The following is a 19,373-nucleotide window of genomic DNA, read 5'->3' as shown; positions in this document are numbered from 1 at the left end:
CCGGATCTCAACCAAAGTATGAAGTCACCTCTTTCGCCGCCTAGCTTCTTTTCTTATCTCTACAAACCAAACAAAACAAACAACCATGGATGATATGCAAACAGAACCATCGCAAACCAGCCCAACCATAGAACCAATCCGCTTCCGCGCCGGCAAAAAGAGAAAAGCCTACCGACAAAGAGCTACAGCAGCAGCAGAAGAAGAAGATGATGGAAACAATGGCGCAACGACGGCGATCTCTCCTGCGCCGGTGATGCCAGGCGTGTCGTCGAATCCGAAAGATGTCGATCCGGGACGAGATGCAGACGATACAGCTGCGGAAGCGCAGAACCCTGCAGAAGGCGATTCCGATATGGACGTAAATAACGACGACGGCGACGATCAAACCGCGGAAGAATCCGCCGTGGCGGCAGCTCTGCGCCTTCGCAACGCTCGACGGGCAGCATCTCGTCGGGGAGGCGTGGGATTTCGATCAGAAGGACGGTCGGCACACGACGAAGAAGACTCGGAGCATGCCTTGGTCCTACGAGATCAGGGCAAAGAAGTCGCAGCGGCGCAAGATCGCGTCGTGGGCGGCATCACGAACCGCTTCATGCATCAGACCGGCCTCCTCACCATCCTGGACGACTCACACATGTACGTCTCCCAGGCTCCCCCCCTTTTTTTTTTCTTTCACTCACCGAGACACACAAAAACAAATTCTTCCTCCATCTTTCCCCGTCTTTTTCCTTTTTTTTTCCTTCTAGAGCGCCAGACTAATCATTCAGGAATGCATACATAGAATCCCGTTTAGCTAGTCGCAACGCCGCCAACACACCCCAAGGCGCATCATCATCACCATCATCATCCTCGCAGCAGCAGCTCCCTCCTCTATCTTCCACGGATCTCCAAAATTACAATGCGAAATCGTCATCGAATCCAGCGGATAAGTGGCGAGATCAGCCCACCCGCCACGGCAAACTCGTCGAAGTCGACACAACGAACCTTCGCGACCACCAAATGAACAACGACAAGCGCCGCCGCGTCGACACCGACACTGCCAAACCTGCTCCTCATCGCCGAGGGCGCAACCGCCGCAACAGCGAGGACATTGCGCGCGATGCCATGGTTGAGCAATTCCTCCACGAAAATCGACGTAAGCTCTTTCTCCCCTTTTTCCCGCCCCTTATCGCATAAAAATTACAACCCCATAACTGACCAACGATTTTCAAATCTCACAGTCGATGTCTACGAAGTCCCCACCGCCTCCTCCATGTCAGCAGCCGCCTCCTCTTCAGCCCCCGGCGCAGACCCCTCCGCCGACGACCGCCTCGCCGAACAGTTCCGGCAGCAATACTACGACGAGATGGCCCTGCGCCGCAAGAGGAAGCGCCCCGCGGCGACGCAGCAGCAGAAGCAGCAGCAGCAGTCGGCGGATGTCCTCAAAGGTCCCAAGCTTGGTGGCAGCCGGAACCAGAGAGCTGCTGTCAGAAACATACTGTTGCAGCAGGAGAAGGACAAGAAGGGCAAATAGCTTGGAAGCGTGTGGCTCTTTGTGTTGCAGCAGCAACGGTGGTAATAATCAAATGAGCATAATTGATCACTTACGAGTTAATAAGGACGGACAATTGGGAATTATATCGACAGTACAAGAATAAAACTGGGCGAAATAAAAAAATTTAGCGTATATAAATAATTTGGAAAAAGAAAAAGAAAAAGAAAAAAAAAAAAAAAAAAGACAATTGCAACCAATCTCAAATATCATGTAAGCATAATCATTTATTGACTGTCTTTTAAAAACCAGAAAACCATTTCTCATCCAAAATGACCGATTCCATCATATAAATCATAGCCCGAGCCCCCCATCCAAAAGTGAAAGTTCTTGTAATCGCATTTCATAAAAGCAATAACGTGCAACTGTCCCAGCCAAGTTACTCGAGAGAACATCTCCCATTGATTTCCAACTGCAAAAAAAAAAAACAAAGTGGAGCAAACCCAATCAACACCGACAAGATAACTTAGAAAGCTAAATGAACCCATAAACAAAAAGAATGATACCCATAACCAAAAGTTAGAGAGAGAGAAAAAAAAGGTAAAGATAAAGAAAGTACCCGTTGACAAAGAAGCTCCAATGGAAAAGACCGATATAGGGATTGTTGACCTTCCAAAGAACATTGGTAAAATGTACGACAGGGGAGCTCGCTCCACAGTCGAAAGAAGAATAGAATAGAAAGACCTGTATCATGCTTCCCAGTGCGCCTCCCAGCAGCTGGTTTATATTGGCGCCGAATATATAACAAATACAGAAATATGGGACTTTTTTTTTCACGCGTCGACAAAGTAATAGGAGAGAAGATAAGATGCGCTTCAGTGTATCGCCAACAAACCATTTATCTGATGTCCAGCTGGAAGGGCTTATACCGGCCACCGATTGTGGCACAGCGAGGGCACTTCCTCCGAGCTCCGTGTTCAGACATGAGAACCTCGACGCAGCTCGAACACAGTCCACAGATGCATTCAGTGCACGCATACGAATTCTTGAGTAAGGAAATTCCATGGCAGGCAGCACAGTAGATTTGGATGTTTTGTGAGTTGTAGGTCGGGGAGGAGTCGGGCAGGCCACGAGACCCAATGTGGAAGTTCTCTCCGCTTTCGCCGCTCTCAACGGACGGGAAAGGTTCAATCACGTCCTGGTTGTATGAGGGCGGCGTCAGAGCTTGCTGCAAGGGAGAAGCTTGGTAGTTGTTGCTGGCGGAGTGGAATTGAGGGTGGCTAAAGGGAGGCAGTGATGACCGGTGGATGGAGACTGGGGATTGAGGCATCTTTGATAGAGTTAGAGACACTGCTGTGGAATATGGATGAGCAACTTTCTCCTCGCCAGCGCGGCTTACCGGAGTGCGGTCTTCGTTCACGTCGCCTGCGGCGGACGCAGCCTGGTCTGCCGCATCAATTAGATCCTCCCAGCGTTTGCCATAGTCAGCGGAAGGCTCGGCAGACAGAGCTTTTCTATCGCGGCCGCCGGGCCCGATGCGCTCTTCGTTCTGGATACGCCGTAGCCAATCTGCGGCCGAGCCACGTGAGGGCTTCTTCTTGTGGTGGGATTCTCGACTCTTCTTTGATACAGACTGCTTGCGAGGCCGGCTCGGTCCCAAGGGGCGTTGGAGTGGAGGCAAAGTAGAGGATCGCCCGGGTGGTGACACGTTCAGAAGGGAAGGCAGAATTTCGCGAGGCCGGTTGGAAAACGGGTCGCTCGTTATGTTGTTGAAATTGATGGGCGGCAGTTCAATAGACTTTCTAGGCCTGCGCCGAGCGTCCAGGTCGGAATAATATCCCTGACGCCAATGAGAAGCTCCATGTTAGCGGCCCTCGTTCAAAAACATCGTGGGGCAGCTCATTATCGATAGTTACATCCGATAAGACACCCTTCTATCGATAGATGCAGGCCGCGGGGCACATGTGATGCATGCATCTGCGACATTGGCCACTTACCTCCATGTCTGATTCCCTCTTCAAATCAGCCAGGGCAGCTGCTGCACTGGCAGTTCCGAGAATGGAGCTGGTACCGGGCAGTGGCTGGTCGTCTCCGTGCCGCGGCGTCCCGGGATTGCTCGATTCGTCCCTATAGAATGAATGGCGGTCATGGAAACCTTGAGCGCGTTGTTAGCTACTGATAGACAAGAAACAAGGGCAGTGAACCAACTCGAGGCGGCTGTTGTTGGCGTTCCATCCTGGCGGCGGTCTTGTGCCGGGGTGTTAATCATGAGCAGGAAGCTCTCCTCGGTGGCGGGGAGCTTGGAGATGTAGTGCTCAGGATGCGCACGGCGAATATGCTCCTGCATGGAGCGGTATCTCTTTTCCTACAAGGCGAAGCACGGCATTAGAGGCATGTTTTATATTTCATAGCAGCATTGAGGAGGGTCGGTGAGGCCGGCAGTGGCTGAAGCAAGCTTGGCATGAGAGGAATACGAGGGCTGAAGCAACGCAGGCTGAGGGGAACACAGAGCAAGACAATCAAGCAGTACTCACGCCGATGCATCGTTTGCGACAGCTTGAGCCGTCTTGGTTTCGGAGCGGACAGACAACCTCATTTTGAGAGTCTGTGATGGAGAAGGACGATGTCAAGGTAGATCTCGGAGGCATTTTGGACCTCGGCAGATGCAGCGGCCGAAGTGCCTGGCTTTGGTATGAAGCTTAGCAGCTTGCTCAATTGGGTCGATGAGAGCGATCAGCTAGTCGAGTCGACTCATTCGACGGCGGCGACTGCGAGCAAGATATCCTGAGGCTCGATTCGCCGCCTATGTCGGCTGCCCTCGTCTATCGAGACTAGAGCAAAGGACAAGAGCGTAAGAGGACGACGACGATGAAGTGAGAGCTGCGAGACGAAGCGAGCAAAGGGAAAAGGAAGGGAAAAGCGCCTTGCTTTGTCCTCTCGGCTCGAGCTCTTGCAGCTAGGAAAGGTATCCGCCGGCGGTTCCTGGAAAGCAGTTGATTGCGCCTCAGCCAAAGTTACGCCGAGAGCTTGAAGCTTTTCTCGAAGCAAGGCGTCGTCAATGTACCCATACGGTAGGTATGCAGGCCAAAGTGGGCTTTCCGAAAGCGACAAGAGTGAGCGGCAGGTAGCCGCGGCACTGGACACGGAAGAGGGTGTATGAGAGAGAGAGGAGATGCAACGATGCAGCTTAAATACTACTGCAGGTGTAGATGGGAGAGGCACGGGGGGAGCACTACACGGTATAGGATCTTCTAGATAGCGGTGGCGAAGCAGAGATGGAGGTGGGATGAGATGAGTAGAGAAGAGATGGGAAGATGAGACAGGCTACGAGCTCAGCCAAGGTTTGGCGACCTGGGGAGGGGACTGGAACGTACAGTGCACTGTAGGCGTCTTAGTCGAGAGCTACCTGCCTGCTAGGTAGTACCTAGCTTACCACCTCCCCAGCCTAGTCCGACGAGGTACCATCCGGCCGGATGAAATGATCAGGTCTGCAGCGTGTCACTGGAGCACTGGATGGGGGCGCTGCCGTTTTTTACTGGGGACGCCCAGCCGAAGCCGAAGAGCAGCTTTTTGCAAGAGCCAGAGGGCGTGTGAAGCGAGGAGGAATGTGTGTGGACAGCAGAGCTCGAATCAATCAAGGCACAAGGCCAGGCGGGCATGTAGCGGCAGGTAGCGGGTACTTGGCGCATCCTACGGGGTACTCGCGCACTAAGGTGCCAAAGCTCCCTGGCATATGCACATGCGGCAGCGCCAGAAGGTCCCTTGTGATGCCCTGCGTGCTGGGTGGGTGGCCAATGGGGGAGCTCGCAGGGCATTGGCAGGAGCTGTTGCTGTGCATGAGAGCATGGATCAATGGATGCTGCTCAATATTACAAGACGCAGCATTGCCTGCCATCATAGGTAGTCTATTACGCAGTTTATTTTTATCGTCTTTCTCTTTCTATGACCATCTTCTTCGTTCTCGTCTTTCTCTCTGTTCCCATTCAGTTGTCTTGATTGATACCTAGGTACTCGAGCTGCTGCTTGTACTCTGTACCTGTCTCCACGTCTTTTGCTCCGTACAGACGGCTCCGTCCAAGTCTCGGTGCCGGCCGCTTTCCACAAGCGCCATGGACGAGAAAAAGCACAACATCATCAACACGCCCTCGTGGCAAACCCGTGGATCAATGAATCAATGCATCTCTGGCAAGCAATGACTCGGGACCTTGGCGGAGCGCCCTATTCGCGCATCGCATCGCAACGAAACTGCAGCTGCGCTTTGCTCTACTTTGCTCTACTCTATTCTACTCTACTCTGCAGTGCTGGGACGAGGGTTTCAGCTGACCGACAGGCGGGGCAAAGGGTGCGAAACAAGGGGAGCTTCCCGGGAGCTCTGGTCACTGATACCTGCTAGCACAGATGCGGCCTAACAGCGATACGGGCATTTTTAGAGGCGTGGGCGTGGTGGCGGCTAGATAATAGCGGAGCTCCCGAGTGGGAAAGGGAAGAGGAAGGGCAAAAAAGTTATTGCCCGCGTGTGGAATTATTCTGAGCTGGCTGAATGGGTGCGTAACGGAGTGAATGAGTGGAAATCTTTTGGCATTTTCTCTTCGTCACGATAGCTACAGTACGTATTACCCAGTTACAGACCCTTTGCAAGCTGCCTGGCCAAGTCAATCTTTCCTACTTAGGCAAGAGAGGTGATAAGCAAGCTTGGCCTGGAGCAGGGAATAGGTATTCGTTGCTGCAGTAGAATGTACTCCCAGGCCTACAGTACCGCACAAGTACCTACAAGTGCTCTTGTTTCCTACTGCTGCTGCTGCTGCTTCTGCTCCTTGCTTCTGTTGCTAACTTCTGATGCCACTGCTACAGTGTCTGCACTGTACTCTGCAGTACCACGACCTCCCCAGTACATGCACGGCGGCACTCCATCCATACGACATGCAAGCAGCACGACCAAGACCTGGAGAAGCTGATGCCGCTTCTGGACGCCGGCGGGTCCGGAGAGGGGCGTCAGCCAGCCTCTGTAGCTGCTGCGAACTAGCAAGTCGCAGAGACCTGAAGAGCTGCCACTGCCAACAGCGCTGCGGCGGCACTCGTCGGGCTGGCCGGCAGCGTCTGAAGAGCAAAGCTGTAGCACAAAAACGAGGCTAACAGCTGCTAGCTGCGAAAGAACGAGCTGCGAGCAAAGTGTGTGTCTTTAGTTTCGCCCAAAGGCAGTGGCGGCAGAGAAGGGGGAGAGTAAAAAAAAAAGAAACTTCGTTTTTTTCCTTCTCTTGCGAAAAACGGCAGCCGTAAGAAGAAAAGCTTCCCAAGCGCCACTGACTAGCCAAAAAAAAAAAAAACTCGGACGAACTGACATCATTTTCTTTCTTTTTTTTCTTGTTGCCGCTGGGAGGGTCCCTCCGGCCGAAAACTGACGTGCAGAATGGATATCGGCGACAGGGGTCTTTTGTCGTAAAAAAAAAAAAAAAAAGAAGCCCTTCGACAAAGTCTTTTTGTCCCCATTGTTGTTGCTCTTCATAGACTAGTTTGGGATTGTGGAATATTTATGGAGATGATAGCACCCACCTATGTAGATACTATTATCTACGGAGTAGGCGTGGAAGCTTTGACGCCCTCTCTAGCCCACCCCCAAGGACCAGAAAAACCGTTTTTTTTTTTTAATCTTGCTGGAGTTGATTGTTTCACAATAGCAGCAACAATAGCAGACACAATAGCGGAATCAGCTGCCGGGGTACAAGTTGAGTTGTCGCTTTACACGACTCGGAAAGGTACCGAAAAAAAAGACTCGATGGAGAACAACTGGGCTTATCAAGGGGGCCTGAGTAGGCAGTTCATCAAGAGGCGTCAAGCTTTGCTATTGTGACATGTCGAGCTGGAATCTTGACTCGATTTCTAGAAATCCACAACCCTAGGCATCTGGATTCTTTGGAAAGAAAAAAAAAATACTTGTTTGTCTAAGCCGAGCTTTAGTATTGGTGAAGGCAAGGCCTGCCCCGGTTTTGCTTGATTCTCGAGTTCAAGTTGATCTAGGATATAGATAAGCACCTTATATTAGTGATTCTATACTTGTATCTATCCTACATACATCGCGCTAGCGATATCGATCCTCTCTCGGTTAGGAAGAGCTGTTCACATCGAATGGACTTTAGACCGACCTCCTAGCGGCTTAAAGAACCGAGAGTAGGAAAATTCGTAAAATTGTTTAGTTTTCGAAATTATCCCCGTCATGGTAAGGGAATCAAACGCAAAGCTATGTAATACAAAGAATCCACCAGAGGACGAGGGCGAGGAGGAGGAGACAACCACGACAGAACAGCTCAAGCAGCCAAAATACCTAACAAGTACACATCTTTGGTCAGCTCCAGACTATCAGTAGTAGTAGATAATTTTGAATCGATTTCAAGGTACTTACATAAAGAACAACAGCTCAAACTATATACAAAAAGCCACATGTAGCCTAGCCAAGAATACACCTCCTCCATCTTATACACGTTCACACCCACAGGAAGCACACCTCACGACCACTCATATTCCAACCCTTCAAGTACATAAACTCGAGCCTCTCACCTCTATATTCAGCCCCAATGTCTCATTGATACGTTTAGCAAAGACACGGCAGTCGTCGCACACCGCACGAGTCACGAAGATCACGGCATTTTTAAGTCTCTGTGGAGGCTCAATATTCTTAAGCTCCCTAACCCTTTGCCGAGGGCTCTGGTCGTCTTGAAATTCATTCAGGCTTAGATTCGCGAGCCCAAAGTCCTCTTCTTCGATATCATGCGGAAGAAACACATGCCTGCTTACCAGGTACGCAATCAACTGCTTCTCTGCGTGGCAAGCATAAAACTGCCCAGGTCTGCCTTGATCAGGCTTCATGCGTTCAGGCAGCCGATGTCCAGTAATCTGGCATAGGTAAAACACCTCATTTATCCATTCCCTACCCGCTATCTGCACATTGAGATCCGAATTCGGCTCGTGCGACCATCCACTCATGGCAGCAGTGGGTGGAAAAGCCGATGTGTCGTTCGAATCACTCCGGAAGAGGATACCTATCGTCTTGTTCTTGCGAGGAACATCAAAGTTGGCAAGCATAGAGATGATAGCCCCTCCATCAATCACTGTAGTAGAAGCAAACCCCTGAAGGCGCAAGACGGAAGCCTGGCCATAATCGTCATCATCTGCAGCTTCGTCACTCAGCTCCCGGACGATAGCCTCACGTTCTTCGTCTCTTTCGTACGTGACTTCCTTATAGACTTGATGCTTCCCACCGGACCGGTCGTATCGCTCCTTATGATTGTCCTTGTTGTACCTGGCGAAATCAATGGCTCGATGCTTCACTCCCTTTTGCACGCATTGCACAGACTTGTCAGCGCCATGATCTAGAAGATGTTTGACATTATCCAAACGTCCCCAAAGAGCCGCTTCCATCAATGGGGTCCTTCCATTCACCGTCCTTGCGTTCGGATCGGCACCATAGTCAAGTAGCAGCTTCACCATCTCTGGGTACTTCTCGCAGGCAGCCATGTGCAGAGCCGTAACACCAGATGTCGACGTCTCAACAATCCTCTTCTCAGGCGGCTCCAGGTCCCCAGCTTGGCCGCTCTTGAGGAGGTCTTGGTATGCATCCCACTCGTCAATATCGTACTGGCAATCTTGTGAAGCCTTCACGCCATGAAGAAAGATGTCCTTCTCGCGCGAAGTCTCGAGGTAGGACCGTACGGCTTCAACCCTGCCCCCAATCATGTCTGATACCGCAGATTGAAGTCTGTTGACGTGCTCAACTTCTTGAATAGGTCCCAGGTTAAGACTGCAGAAGAGTTGCTGAAGTTTATGGCGATGATATTCGTCCATCTCGACTTCTTCTTTTGCTTCGTACCATTTGCGTTTGTGGCTTACATCCACCGTCTCAGCGGGATCGAATCTCGCGGAATATTCGGTCGGATCGACTCCCGCCCGGACATAGAAACCCCTGATCTTGTCGATCTCATATTGACCATTGCGTGGGAAGCAAATCCTGTAATCTTCGCGATGTCCACAGTGCGGTACGCGGTACTGTTCATCTTGATAATCCCCAATAAAGGTATGCCGATGGATGTCGTTGCAATGGGGACAGCGGATGTACATTGAAGAACTGTCCCACCACAAGACATTAGCTTTGCGATATCTTGGCATGGTTTTTTTTTTTTTTTTTTTTTTTTTTCCTCTGTGTTTGTCGCGGGCAGGCAGAATTCTCGATGCTGAGTTATGAATAGAATGAAACTCCTTGATGACTTTTGCAGAGAACTCATCAGCTTTATAGAAGTCGAAGATGCACTGCCACATGATACAACCCCTCCTCAAGAAACGAGGCTCTCTCATGGTATAAACCAACGAATTTATCAGCTTTATAGAAGTAGAAGATGCACTGCCACATAATATACAACCCTTCTTCAAGAAACAAGGCTCTCTCATGGTATAAACCAACGAATTTATCAGCTTTATAGAAGTAGAAGATGCACTGCCACATAATATACAACCCTTCTTCAAGAAACAAGGCTCTCTCATGGTATAAACCAACCAACAACATCTCCTTTTGGCAATAATCCGAAATCCAGCCAGGCTCTCATAGTATGAACCAACCAACATATCCTTTTGACAATAATCCAAAATCCAATCAGGCTGACTTTGCTCCCGTTTCTCCGGGAGTGTCACCATCTAATAAATGTACTCCGCATATCGCGTGCCCATCGGGTAGAGGATGGCAATGAGAATGTCAATACTACTTGTTCCGAGCTTTGCGAGCTAGCATGTATATCACAATTCCAAAGCGTAGAGCCCCTTGTATAATACTCAAGTCAATGATGATTATAATAGCTAAAAACGAATTGTCTCGCCTACACAAATGAGATGCCCTCACATCTCCCAGGGTATCGCGCATCCATTTGTCAATCCACGTCGACATTGTCTACTTCTGCAGACATATCCGCCAACATATGATTAAAAAAAAAGCAAAATCCAGCCCTTTCCTCCTTTATATATCTCTCCTCTAATGTGCACAGTCTAACAGAATTTCCCCCTTAGAATCAAGATTTTGTTTTCATCTATTTCATCTGCTTCAAAATCTCGCTCAGGAAATCCTCAAAGCTCAATGTAATGTATCCATCCCTATCATCATCATATCTCTTGAACACATCCGTCATGCGCTTCAGCGATATACAAGCCTGGACAAACAGGTCAAAGCTCATGACGCCCTCGTTGCGCTTATCGTACGTGCGGAACAGCAGCTCGACAAACTGCGGGCTGAGGCGGTAGCGGAAGGCGATGAGGGCATCGGTGAACTCCGGGAGGGAGATGCTGCCGCTGCGGTCAACGTCGAAGCGATCGAACAGGGTGCGCCACGAGGCTAGGAAGGACCAGAGACCGCAGAACTCGTTGAAGCCGATGGTACCACTGCGGTCCGAGTCAAACATGCGAATCATCATGCGGACGGTTTGGATATCGAAGGCGGTCCAGTCGCCGTTGACCAGGGCTGCTGAAAGTTCCTTCTCGGATAAGTGTCCAGTTCCTGTTTTGGAGAGACGTAGTGTTAGTCTATAGTTCAGCACCTTGCTATAAAGCCACGTCGACATCTTTTAGGTTTGTGGCTCCTCACCATCTTTGTCAACAGCTCTGAACAAGGGCAGCAGCGTCGGATCAGCACCACTCCCATCATTGGCTGGAGATGGCGGTGGCCTGGAGGTTGCAGCAGGGTGGTGCTGAGCTGCCGGGCGCTGGGCAGCGGCAACAGGAGGCGGCGACCCTAGGCCGTACGCGCCTGGGTGATGAATTGGTGATCTGTTGTCGTGTCGCTGCTGCTGGTCGTATCTCGGCTGTCCTGGGCCATGCCCACCTGTATCACGCCGCGGCGGGTGGTCATAATGCTGGTCGTGTCTGGGAGATGGCTGCTGGCGCGGGGGCTGCTGCTGGTACTGCTGCTGGTGGTATTGCGGTTGTTGCGGCGGTCGATCGTATCTCGCCTGTGGAGGCGCTCCGCCATGCTGTGGCGGAACCGAACCTGGTTTCTGTAAAGATGCACAAAAGGGCCGGTTAACTGCTGCCGCCTCTCCATCTCGAAACGAAACGGTCGGTTCAAGCAAAACTTACGGGCTCAGGCTCGGCAAATCTGTTGTTGGCGAAAGCGTTAGTGGGCTGGTGTTTCGCATCACGGGGCGCGAAGGGGCATACCTGGGCAGAGCGTCTTCGTCGTAAGGGCGCTGATAAGCCATTTTTGTAGTAGCAAGATGAAGAGAAACGGCAGGTGAATGATACGGAACGCAATGCGGGATTTCTATGCGACGTGCGATGCGCGCTCTTTGCTCTTGGAAGCTTCTTGAATCGAGCAGCTACCCAAGGTGGGGGAAAAGAGAGACAATCCAAGTTGCAGCAGCAAGTGCCTGCGCGGGGCAAAAGGCTCGAAATGACGGTCTATATAAGCCAAGATTGCACGCCGAATAGGGGCTACAAGCCTGCAAGCGTTCGGAAAGAAGAGCCGAGCTGTGTCAATCCCAAGCGACGCGACGACGTTGTTTATTTAAGATTGCAGCTGGAAAAGGGCGAGGAGAAGCGTCTGGCGGTGTTTGCCTTGGCGTCCAGATGATGCACCAGCAGCCCCGGATTGAACCTAGTCGAGCACTGCCGGCGATGCAATGCGGATTGCCTGGCGCTCCGTACAGTAATACGCGTTAACTGGACCTCAGCTGCACATCCGTCACACAGACGCCGTCCTCGTAGTCATCCGCCTAGTCTGCAAGCAAGACGATCCCTGTGCCTTGCGCCAGCCTTTGGGGCGGGGTGCCCTTGAGCGCCGCGCCTCGTTTAATCCTTCCAGCCATCCATTCAGGGCTCCCCATTGCTGTGTCAAAGGAGAAGCAGACCAAAATAGAACATTGGCTGTAGATCGACAGTTCGCCTATCCTGATTCCAAAAAAAAAAAAAAATGCCCAAGTTGTCAGCAGAAACCCAGAGCCATGCGTGTCCCTCCAAGTTGCTGCTGCTGGTTGTCAGCCAAGAGGCCAAGGCGCCGAAAACCGAGATCCATGTATGAGAGAGAAAATTAACCAGCATGGAGACCGTTGATCCATCCATTGGAAACTTGCACAGCCGCCTCGGGGTTGTTGAGGCTCTGCGCATCATCCAATGACACCAGGTCGCAGAGAGAAAACGAGACTCCACAATGGCCAAGTAATTGTCTGTTCGCTCTTCACGTCGTCCAGGTCACGAGATTCGACTTGCATTATGTTATGGACAGGCTTTGCCCACCTCCCTAGGCTGGCAAAGAATCCATTCGCAGATTCCTATTCGCTCAAGGTAAACCGAGCGAGGCTGCTGTAAATTGTGTCTTGCCAAGCTCTAAATATGCCATTGCCATGACTCGATAGGTATCTTGCTTTGTAATCATTCCCACCGCGGATATAGCACTCATTTTCTTACTTCAATGTGCAACTTGGACCCATTGTCTTTCCAACGAAAACGCCCCTCTATAAGGCTATTCCCTTTCCTAGAGACTTGCCAACAAATCTTCTTTCTATCAGACCTGTAGTAGACCGCTGTTTGTTATCCTCATTTTGTAATTTTATCACTCAAATCTCTTCGGTAGTGCATCTATTTAGTCGGCCCGGAGCAACGGGCAAGATAGAATAGGTATCTCGTGTGACACGTTGCAATGACTGCATCCGATAATACGTCGGAATTCTGGATTTGTGGATATGGGTAAGAATCTTTTAAGACGTGGCACTGCTCTGCTTCGCTTACTCCCCTGCCGATGCCCTGCTCTTCTGCTTGTTTCATATATCTGATAGCTGATGGGTGCCCAATCTGCAGGAGCCTCATATGGAAGCCCCCTCCCTGGTTTGGTATGTATATAGATGCCACCCTAGAAAAGAAAAAAAGAAAAAGAGAAAGAAAAAGAAAAAAAGAAAAGAAAAACTCCCAAAATGCTGACCCCAGGTAGATAGAAGAATACCGGGTTGGATAACAGGGTATGTTAGGCGTTTTTGGCAGGTATGTGTACTTGAACAGTCTAGCAACGATATCACTTCATCACCCCATCACTCCATCACCCACTTATCTCTCTTCCCTTAATGCTGCTCATAGTTAACCATAAAATAGGCCAGGTATGACAGCACCCAAACACCTCTTGCGAGAGTAATCGTGTCCAAAGGGCTCGTCTCCAATGCTAACCCAAATGCCACATTAGTGAGGACCATCGAGGGACTCCAGAAGCTCCCGGACGAGTAGTTACTCTCATCGAACGGTCTCACTGGGAACAACTCACCGATCACCACGATTCTGCTCCCGACAAGGTATGGGGTGTAGCCTACCGAATCGAAGCCGACCACGTCGCAGAAGTCAAGGAGTATCTTGATATTCGAGAAATCAACGGCTATTCCATCCACTATACGCCATTCTATCCCGCCGATGGCTCCTCGCCCATCCGGACGCTTGTCTACATTGGCACTCCGGATAATGAGCAGTTTGTCGGCCCTCAAGACCCCCAGAAGCTAGCGGAGCACATCTTGCGTAGTCGCGGCCCCAGTGGGCTGAACAAGGACTACCTCTTCGGCCTCGATACAGCTCTAGCTGAACTATGTCCGGAGAGTGAAGATGTCCACGTTAGCGATCTTGCGCGTCGTGTGAGGGCTCTTGAACTCGCTGCCAATGGATCGATGAAAGCTCCTCAAGGTCTAGACCCCATCTCCAATTTCAAACAAGAGGGCAGCACACAAGAAGCGGAGGAGTTCGAGAAAGCTGTTGCGTAAGCAAGACACAGAAAGACAAGGACGAAAACTTCAACGAGTCGCATTGAACGCAAATGCTTTTTTCCTCTCAGACCCCTAATGATAGAAATTGCCGCCCCATCAGTCACACTGGCCGGCTTAGATATTAATCATAGCCCGTCATTAACGTCGCCAATATTATAGTTAGCCTTCTTTAGAAAGGCGGCCCACACACATGGTTCCAATATCCCCCCAGATATCCCTACCAGAAATCCCTCCCTTGTCTTAGTCCGTGATCCCGCCCGGCCAAGTCCCTCCCACAAACGATGGTGCAGGAACCCCTCCCCTTTCTTTTTTTTGGATTCCAAAAGAACAAGATGGGACAAGTAAAATATCGGCAGTGAAAAAAAAATGAAAAAAGAAATCCTCCCTCTCCAAATAGCTTCTCGTCGAGCAATCTTAATAAAAAGCCGAACAGCTCATCCATATATCGAAAGAAAAACAAATCCGGGGTATATCTTGAACGCTCATAGATGTTCCATCTTCGGAGTTCTAAAAGATGCCGCTCGCGAAACCAAAAGAACACGCCTAGGTCTTTATTCTTCGATAACACGGCTCTAGAAGGGCTCTAAACCTCTCTCTGTGGGAAAATGGGAGGACTTTGGATGAGAATCTGCGGCGGCTTTATAGGACCTGTTTAATAGGCTCCGCCTCCTTGCTGAGGAGGTTGCGGTGGCTGCTGGGGAGCATTCTGGTAGCCACCATACGGTGCTGGGACGCCGTAGCCTAGTGCCAAGGGTTAGCAGGTTTCCAACATGAACAACCACGCAACGACAATCGCATCAGTCTGATTTTGAAATACCTTGCGGAGGCATGCCATATCCAGGCTGCGGCTGTGGGTAGCCACGACCGTACGGGGCCTGCTGATACATGTTTGGAGCGCCATAGCCAGGTGCTCCTCCGTATCCTCCTGCCGGTGCTCCGTAGCCACCTCGGCCTCCGTAGGACCGGCCATCGCCACGATTGGCAAAGCCTCCTCCGCCTCGAGGGCCATTATCGGATGCCCTATCAACACGAATGGTTCGCCCGTCAAACCTAGCAAAAGGATCAGAACTCTTCTGCCAGAAAATAAACTCAACCCACAAAGGATTTGCGAGACAAGGCAAAAAGAAGAAGCCAGAATCCATACTCGACATTGTTCATAGCGTCAATAGCAGCTTGGGCATCAGCTTCTTGCACGTATCGCACAAAGCCAAAGCCACGGCTGCGGCCGGTATCTCGATCCTTCACAACAACCTTGACAAATCCAGATTAGAAAACACTCCATGCACGAGTTGCCGCAGATAGGGGGTTGGCATCGGTTGGTTGAAATAATCCACGCCATTGGCATTAATGAATCAAAATCCAGGCCAGGCGAATCAAATCAATCAATCAAACGAGTTGGGTTGTGCCCGGGGGCGTTATTTGATGAACGAAAGGCAAGCTTACCGCTTCCTCAACAGCGCCAAACTCCTCAAACTTTTGGCGCAGAGTGGCCTCTTCGGTGTGCCATGCCAGGCCGCTTTAACTGTCAGTCAGGAGCATGTCCAATCGTCTCCATGACGTGCGAGTGAGTGCAACAACATCGCGAACCGGAGAACTTACCCAATGAAAAGCTTCGACATTTCGAGATGCACGGGGTCTTGATTTTTCTGATGCTGGTGGATGTGACAGTCCTTGTCCTGAGTTGCGATACCCTGACCGAATGTTCTAATATTGTCAGGCGGGGTGCAGAATCGGGATGTATAGTTGGCTCGGTAGGGGAGGGGGAAGATTGCAAGAACTAGTCTCAACAGGTGATAGCAGATGGCCTGGGGAGAATCATAGGCTTGGGCAGTGTAAAGTCCTCTAAGCTGCATATGGCGCGCAAAAGCCACCACTTGGTGGCGGCGCTGTCAACGTCCAAGCAAGCATCGCATAGTGTCGTCTGGCCTTGGATACTATGGAGTGTTACTGTGCAAGCAATCTGTGGTTTGTGGCTTTCCAGGACACCCCGCTAGCCCGGCCAGAAGCAGGTATAGGATGGCATGCTTCAACGTCAAGGGGGTCTGGTCGACATGGGCTGGCAGCAACGTACGAGTAGAGAGAGCCTGGATAGACAGAAAAGGCTATTGCCCAGTTCCAGAAGCAGTTGATTTGTGCTGGGATGTCAAATTGATGGGAGTATCCTCAAAAGCCAGCCCTCCAGATGATGGCAGTGCCAAGCTCGAGCCACGGGTGCAGTGAGAGGGCAAGACGGACAAAGGACAGGGAGAGAGAAGGTAAGAGAGAGAGGGAGAAGTGACGGTGACGGTGACTGAGATAGAACAAGGAGGACAGCCACGCCAATGGCGTACCATGCGATACTGCAGCGAGGGACAGGAAAAATGCAGACTACTGCGCGGCCTTACCTACCGTAGCAGACTGGTTGCTGATTCGTCCTGCTCGAACGGCTTGTCCAGGCCTAACAAGAAGGCCACACAACGAGGTTGTGGCTTGCTGATCTCGCCCTTTCAGCGATCGACGCCGAGCTGCGGCGGCTGTCCTAAGCTATGCGCTAATTAAAATGCCCCAGGTCCAGTCTGGAAGCTGGACTATGCTGGCAAGATGGCCGCGGCGCGTCGGATAGTGGGATAGTGTGTTCTGAGGGTGCCTCGCTGGGTGCGGATGCTTATCGGGTATCACGGCGGGCCTCGAGCAGACAGGCGGACGACGGAGCGCGCAGAACCTTGAGGCTGAAGGCGTTGTCGCAACGGCAAAAAGAGCTGGAATGAGGTTTGTGAAAGGAAGAAAAAGAGGATCGAGAACGAGGGCCGTGGCTCTTGCTACAAGCTGCCCAAGTCTGTGCTATGCTCTGCGGTACAAGCACCAAGTACATGTGCTCGGTACTCGCTCGCCAAACGCTGGCAGCTGGCGTTATCAGACGCACCTTCTCCTGCAAATGCTGCTACTGCTACTTGGCAGCTACCTCAGAGTACCACCACGCATGGGGCAGAGCAGCAGGTGACCGCCTCGTAGCGGAAAATACAGTCAGGCTAATAATGACGTAGCCGGCTCAATAAGAGCCAGAAGGGGCCCCGGACGAACGACTATTGCCATTGCGCCTATATCAAGAGGATTCGCATGACCTTGGACTCATGCGTCTGCTCATCGGTTGGTGGCAGCACCGGGGCCATGTCAATGATCACCACTGCTGCCATGAAGACCTGGAATGCACCTCGGATGGAGAGTGCATGCTAGCAATTGCACCAGGGAGGTCAATGCAGACCCCAGCTGTACAACCTGCTGCTGAACAGCCGTTGGTGTGGCATCCCTCGTCGTTCCATCTTTAGGCACTATGGACACTATGGAAGGCCTGTACTGATTCTATCACATACAAAGAGCCTTTTGGGGTGCGATCTCAAGAGGCCGAATTCTCCGTACTTTGAAAATTCTCCGTGAAAATCCCATCTGCTGTACCGACCGAGTATCCATAATACAGTACGCTATGAAGATGAGATGGCGTGACCGGGGCTTGGATTAGGAACAAGCGGTGCCAGGGTTGAGCTACTACAAGTATGGTGAAGATGTTGTACTTGTACGAGCATATGATATTGTAGGAAGGGCTTGGTCCCTGTAGCAGCAAATCAAGGCTAAATCAAGACTGTACGACTTTGCGTCCGCAGCTTACTCTTTTCATTTATCCGTTTATGTGGTATTCTGAGTCCTTGCTCCTATGTCAAAGACAAGATGGCTACAATGTCCTAGTGCTATGTCTCTATCACAGAAACCAAGGTCTGTTGGGTGGGTGTTTATCAAAGGGGCATGCATGATACAAAGCAACCCTTTCTCAGCTCTTAACTCTTGGCTAAGTCGGCACTTCTTGGCTTCCCGCAGAGTACGAGAACAGCTACAGTTCAACGACACTATGATAGATTTTCTGCTCTCTCAGATGCAGGCACAATCGACAGAAGTCCAGCTCACCATAGGTGAAGCACCTTGCTAGTTCCACTGAGATGCCGATAACTTGTTTTTGAGCCGTGCTGGGACCCCCGGTCGCAAAAGGCTCAGGAACAGCCCCCAAAGCCAGCCTGACCGTAAGCTAGCCGCTAGGTGCAAGAGGGATCCACGTCAACCGGTCTGTCGTCTGTGAACCCCTGATCTAATCCTCCCAGTCGTACCCAATGGGGTGGCGAGAAGTGGGCAAGCAGCCTGCCCAGATCTCTGGCTTGTGAGTGCTAGAGTCCCTTTGATTTGCTCTTCAGCTGGCTAGAGCAAAGCACAGCCTTCCCAGTCCACTCCCGGTGCCTGGCCGGCATTGGCTTCTTGATAGGGCGCCATGCATTCTTGCCCAATTGCTCGTCGTACTTCGTATGCTTCGTGCCATTGGTAAGCCGCCTTGCTGGCATTCCCTTGCATTGGATAATTTATCCGTCCGCCGGGCTTGGGAAATGGCCTAGATGCTGGTCCATGGTCGTATACAGTACAACGGCATCCGGGCTTTGGCAATCCAGGATCTTGCGCGCGCTTTTCCTCGGCTCCACTCCAAAAAAAAGTCCACTGACCCGAAAGTCGGATTCGACCCCATCGAGCCTACAAGGCGGGTCATATGCTTCATACGGCTTCGTGTTTCGGTTGGTAATCAGGCATTCAGATCTCAGTGCGCGTCAGAGAGCTACTAGCTGAAGATCGCTCAGGGAGCATTCCCAGACTCATTCGCAACCCTACATACCGGCACTCCCTATCTTGGCATAGCCATTCCCTGTGTCTAGCAATTAGCCGCTGCCTCCAAGCTTCGTACCAGCAGAGTAGTACTAGTAGTCTTAGTACTACCACACCTCATAACGGTTGTATCAAAGATCCGCCTACCTGGTACTAGCATGGCAGCATAAAGATTGTTTGCGTACTGTATAGGGGAACGGGACGTCGTCCTTGCTGCTTTTGTGATTTGATCCGAGCCACCACTGCCTGTAAGCAGCAAGCCCGCGTCAGCTTCCGAGGCTGGTATTCTTCGCATAAGATACTAGCCCATCTCCAGCACCTACCTTGCCACTGCGCTTTACTAGCACTATCGCCATACCTGCGCGTATGTACAAGTAATATCCATGGATGATGATATCTGGCAAGGCCGTCCGTGTACTACAGCATCTTGGATTTCTTGGCTAGTCGCTGCCAATCATGGGCCT

The 19,373-nt window shown here is 51.1% G+C and overlaps 7 protein-coding genes across 7 annotated transcripts; 2 read left to right on the top strand and 5 right to left on the bottom strand.

The window, feature by feature from the left end:
- The first annotated feature begins 8 nt into the window (after positions 1 to 8).
- Positions 9 to 1,680, top strand: TrAFT101_003959 (uncharacterized protein). The gene is made up of 3 exons (XM_024902238.2): positions 9 to 636; positions 768 to 1,135; positions 1,221 to 1,680. Exons 1-3 carry the CDS (start codon positions 86 to 88, stop codon positions 1,511 to 1,513), a joined length of 1,212 nt encoding a protein of 403 aa, XP_024766268.2. The 5' UTR covers positions 9 to 85; the 3' UTR covers positions 1,514 to 1,680.
- Positions 1,681 to 2,351: 671 nt separating this feature from the next.
- Positions 2,352 to 4,720, bottom strand: TrAFT101_003958 (uncharacterized protein). Its single transcript, XM_024898811.2, has 5 exons — positions 4,006 to 4,720; positions 3,680 to 3,836; positions 3,469 to 3,626; positions 2,871 to 3,311; positions 2,352 to 2,801 (listed from the first exon to the last, which is right to left on the bottom strand). The coding sequence occupies exons 1-5, from the start codon at positions 4,117 to 4,119 to the stop codon at positions 2,370 to 2,372; spliced, it is 1,302 nt and encodes a 433-aa protein (XP_024766269.1). The 5' UTR covers positions 4,120 to 4,720; the 3' UTR covers positions 2,352 to 2,369.
- A 1,537-nt stretch (positions 4,721 to 6,257) lies between these two features.
- Positions 6,258 to 7,543, bottom strand: TrAFT101_003957 (uncharacterized protein; the record flags this gene model as incomplete). Its single annotated transcript, XM_066127034.1, has 2 exons — positions 6,258 to 6,629; positions 7,538 to 7,543. 2 exons carry the CDS (start codon positions 7,541 to 7,543, stop codon positions 6,258 to 6,260), a joined length of 378 nt encoding a protein of 125 aa, XP_065983142.1.
- A 152-nt stretch (positions 7,544 to 7,695) lies between these two features.
- TrAFT101_003956 (uncharacterized protein) lies at positions 7,696 to 9,730 on the bottom strand. Its single transcript, XM_066127033.1, has 2 exons — positions 7,869 to 9,730; positions 7,696 to 7,790 (listed from the first exon to the last, which is right to left on the bottom strand). The coding sequence occupies exon 1, from the start codon at positions 9,626 to 9,628 to the stop codon at positions 7,997 to 7,999; it is 1,632 nt and encodes a 543-aa protein (XP_065983141.1). The 5' UTR covers positions 9,629 to 9,730; the 3' UTR covers positions 7,696 to 7,790; positions 7,869 to 7,996.
- Positions 9,731 to 10,270: 540 nt separating this feature from the next.
- TrAFT101_003955 (uncharacterized protein) lies at positions 10,271 to 12,396 on the bottom strand. Its single transcript, XM_024909265.2, has 4 exons — positions 11,660 to 12,396; positions 11,579 to 11,597; positions 11,088 to 11,496; positions 10,271 to 11,000 (listed from the first exon to the last, which is right to left on the bottom strand). Exons 1-4 carry the CDS (start codon positions 11,698 to 11,700, stop codon positions 10,537 to 10,539), a joined length of 933 nt encoding a protein of 310 aa, XP_024766271.1. The 5' UTR covers positions 11,701 to 12,396; the 3' UTR covers positions 10,271 to 10,536.
- Positions 12,397 to 13,454: 1,058 nt separating this feature from the next.
- TrAFT101_003954 (uncharacterized protein) lies at positions 13,455 to 14,232 on the top strand (the record flags this gene model as incomplete). The annotated part of the gene is made up of 2 exons (XM_066127032.1): positions 13,455 to 13,474; positions 13,671 to 14,232. 2 exons carry the CDS (start codon positions 13,455 to 13,457, stop codon positions 14,230 to 14,232), a joined length of 582 nt encoding a protein of 193 aa, XP_065983140.1.
- Positions 14,233 to 14,887: 655 nt separating this feature from the next.
- Positions 14,888 to 17,196, bottom strand: TrAFT101_003953 (uncharacterized protein; the record flags this gene model as incomplete). The annotated part of the gene is made up of 7 exons (XM_024909266.2): positions 14,888 to 14,976; positions 15,053 to 15,285; positions 15,380 to 15,486; positions 15,679 to 15,751; positions 15,835 to 15,939; positions 16,307 to 16,319; positions 17,187 to 17,196. The coding sequence occupies 7 exons, from the start codon at positions 17,194 to 17,196 to the stop codon at positions 14,888 to 14,890; spliced, it is 630 nt and encodes a 209-aa protein (XP_024766273.2).
- Between the last annotated feature and the right edge of the window lie 2,177 nt (positions 17,197 to 19,373).

The sequence above is a fragment of the Trichoderma asperellum genome, chromosome 2 (assembly GCF_020647865.1).
Source record: "Trichoderma asperellum chromosome 2, complete sequence".
Taxonomy (NCBI): domain Eukaryota; kingdom Fungi; phylum Ascomycota; class Sordariomycetes; order Hypocreales; family Hypocreaceae; genus Trichoderma; species Trichoderma asperellum.
This window is presented reverse-complemented; position numbering and strand designations above follow the sequence as displayed.

Excerpts from the sequence above, each read along its gene's own strand:
- TrAFT101_003959 (XM_024902238.2), top strand. The coding sequence starts at position 86 with ATGGATGATATGCAAACAGAACCATCGCAAACCAGCCCAACCATAGAA. Across the intron at positions 637-767 it reads ATCCTGGACGACTCACACAT|GAATGCATACATAGAATCCC; the intron begins GTACGTCTCCCA and ends CTAATCATTCAG. Across the intron at positions 1,136-1,220 it reads ATTCCTCCACGAAAATCGAC|TCGATGTCTACGAAGTCCCC; the intron begins GTAAGCTCTTTC and ends CAAATCTCACAG.
- TrAFT101_003958 (XM_024898811.2), bottom strand. The coding sequence starts at position 4,119 with ATGCCTCCGAGATCTACCTTGACATCGTCCTTCTCCATCACAGACTCT. Across the intron at positions 3,627-3,679 it reads GCCAACAACAGCCGCCTCGA|GTTTCCATGACCGCCATTCA; the intron begins GTTGGTTCACTG and ends AACGCGCTCAAG. Across the intron at positions 3,312-3,468 it reads AGAGGGAATCAGACATGGAG|GGATATTATTCCGACCTGGA; the intron begins GTAAGTGGCCAA and ends CATTGGCGTCAG.
- TrAFT101_003956 (XM_066127033.1), bottom strand. The coding sequence starts at position 9,628 with ATGCCAAGATATCGCAAAGCTAATGTCTTGTGGTGGGACAGTTCTTCA.
- TrAFT101_003955 (XM_024909265.2), bottom strand. The coding sequence starts at position 11,700 with ATGGCTTATCAGCGCCCTTACGACGAAGACGCTCTGCCCAG. Across the intron at positions 11,001-11,087 it reads CAGAGCTGTTGACAAAGATG|GAACTGGACACTTATCCGAG; the intron begins GTGAGGAGCCAC and ends TCTCCAAAACAG.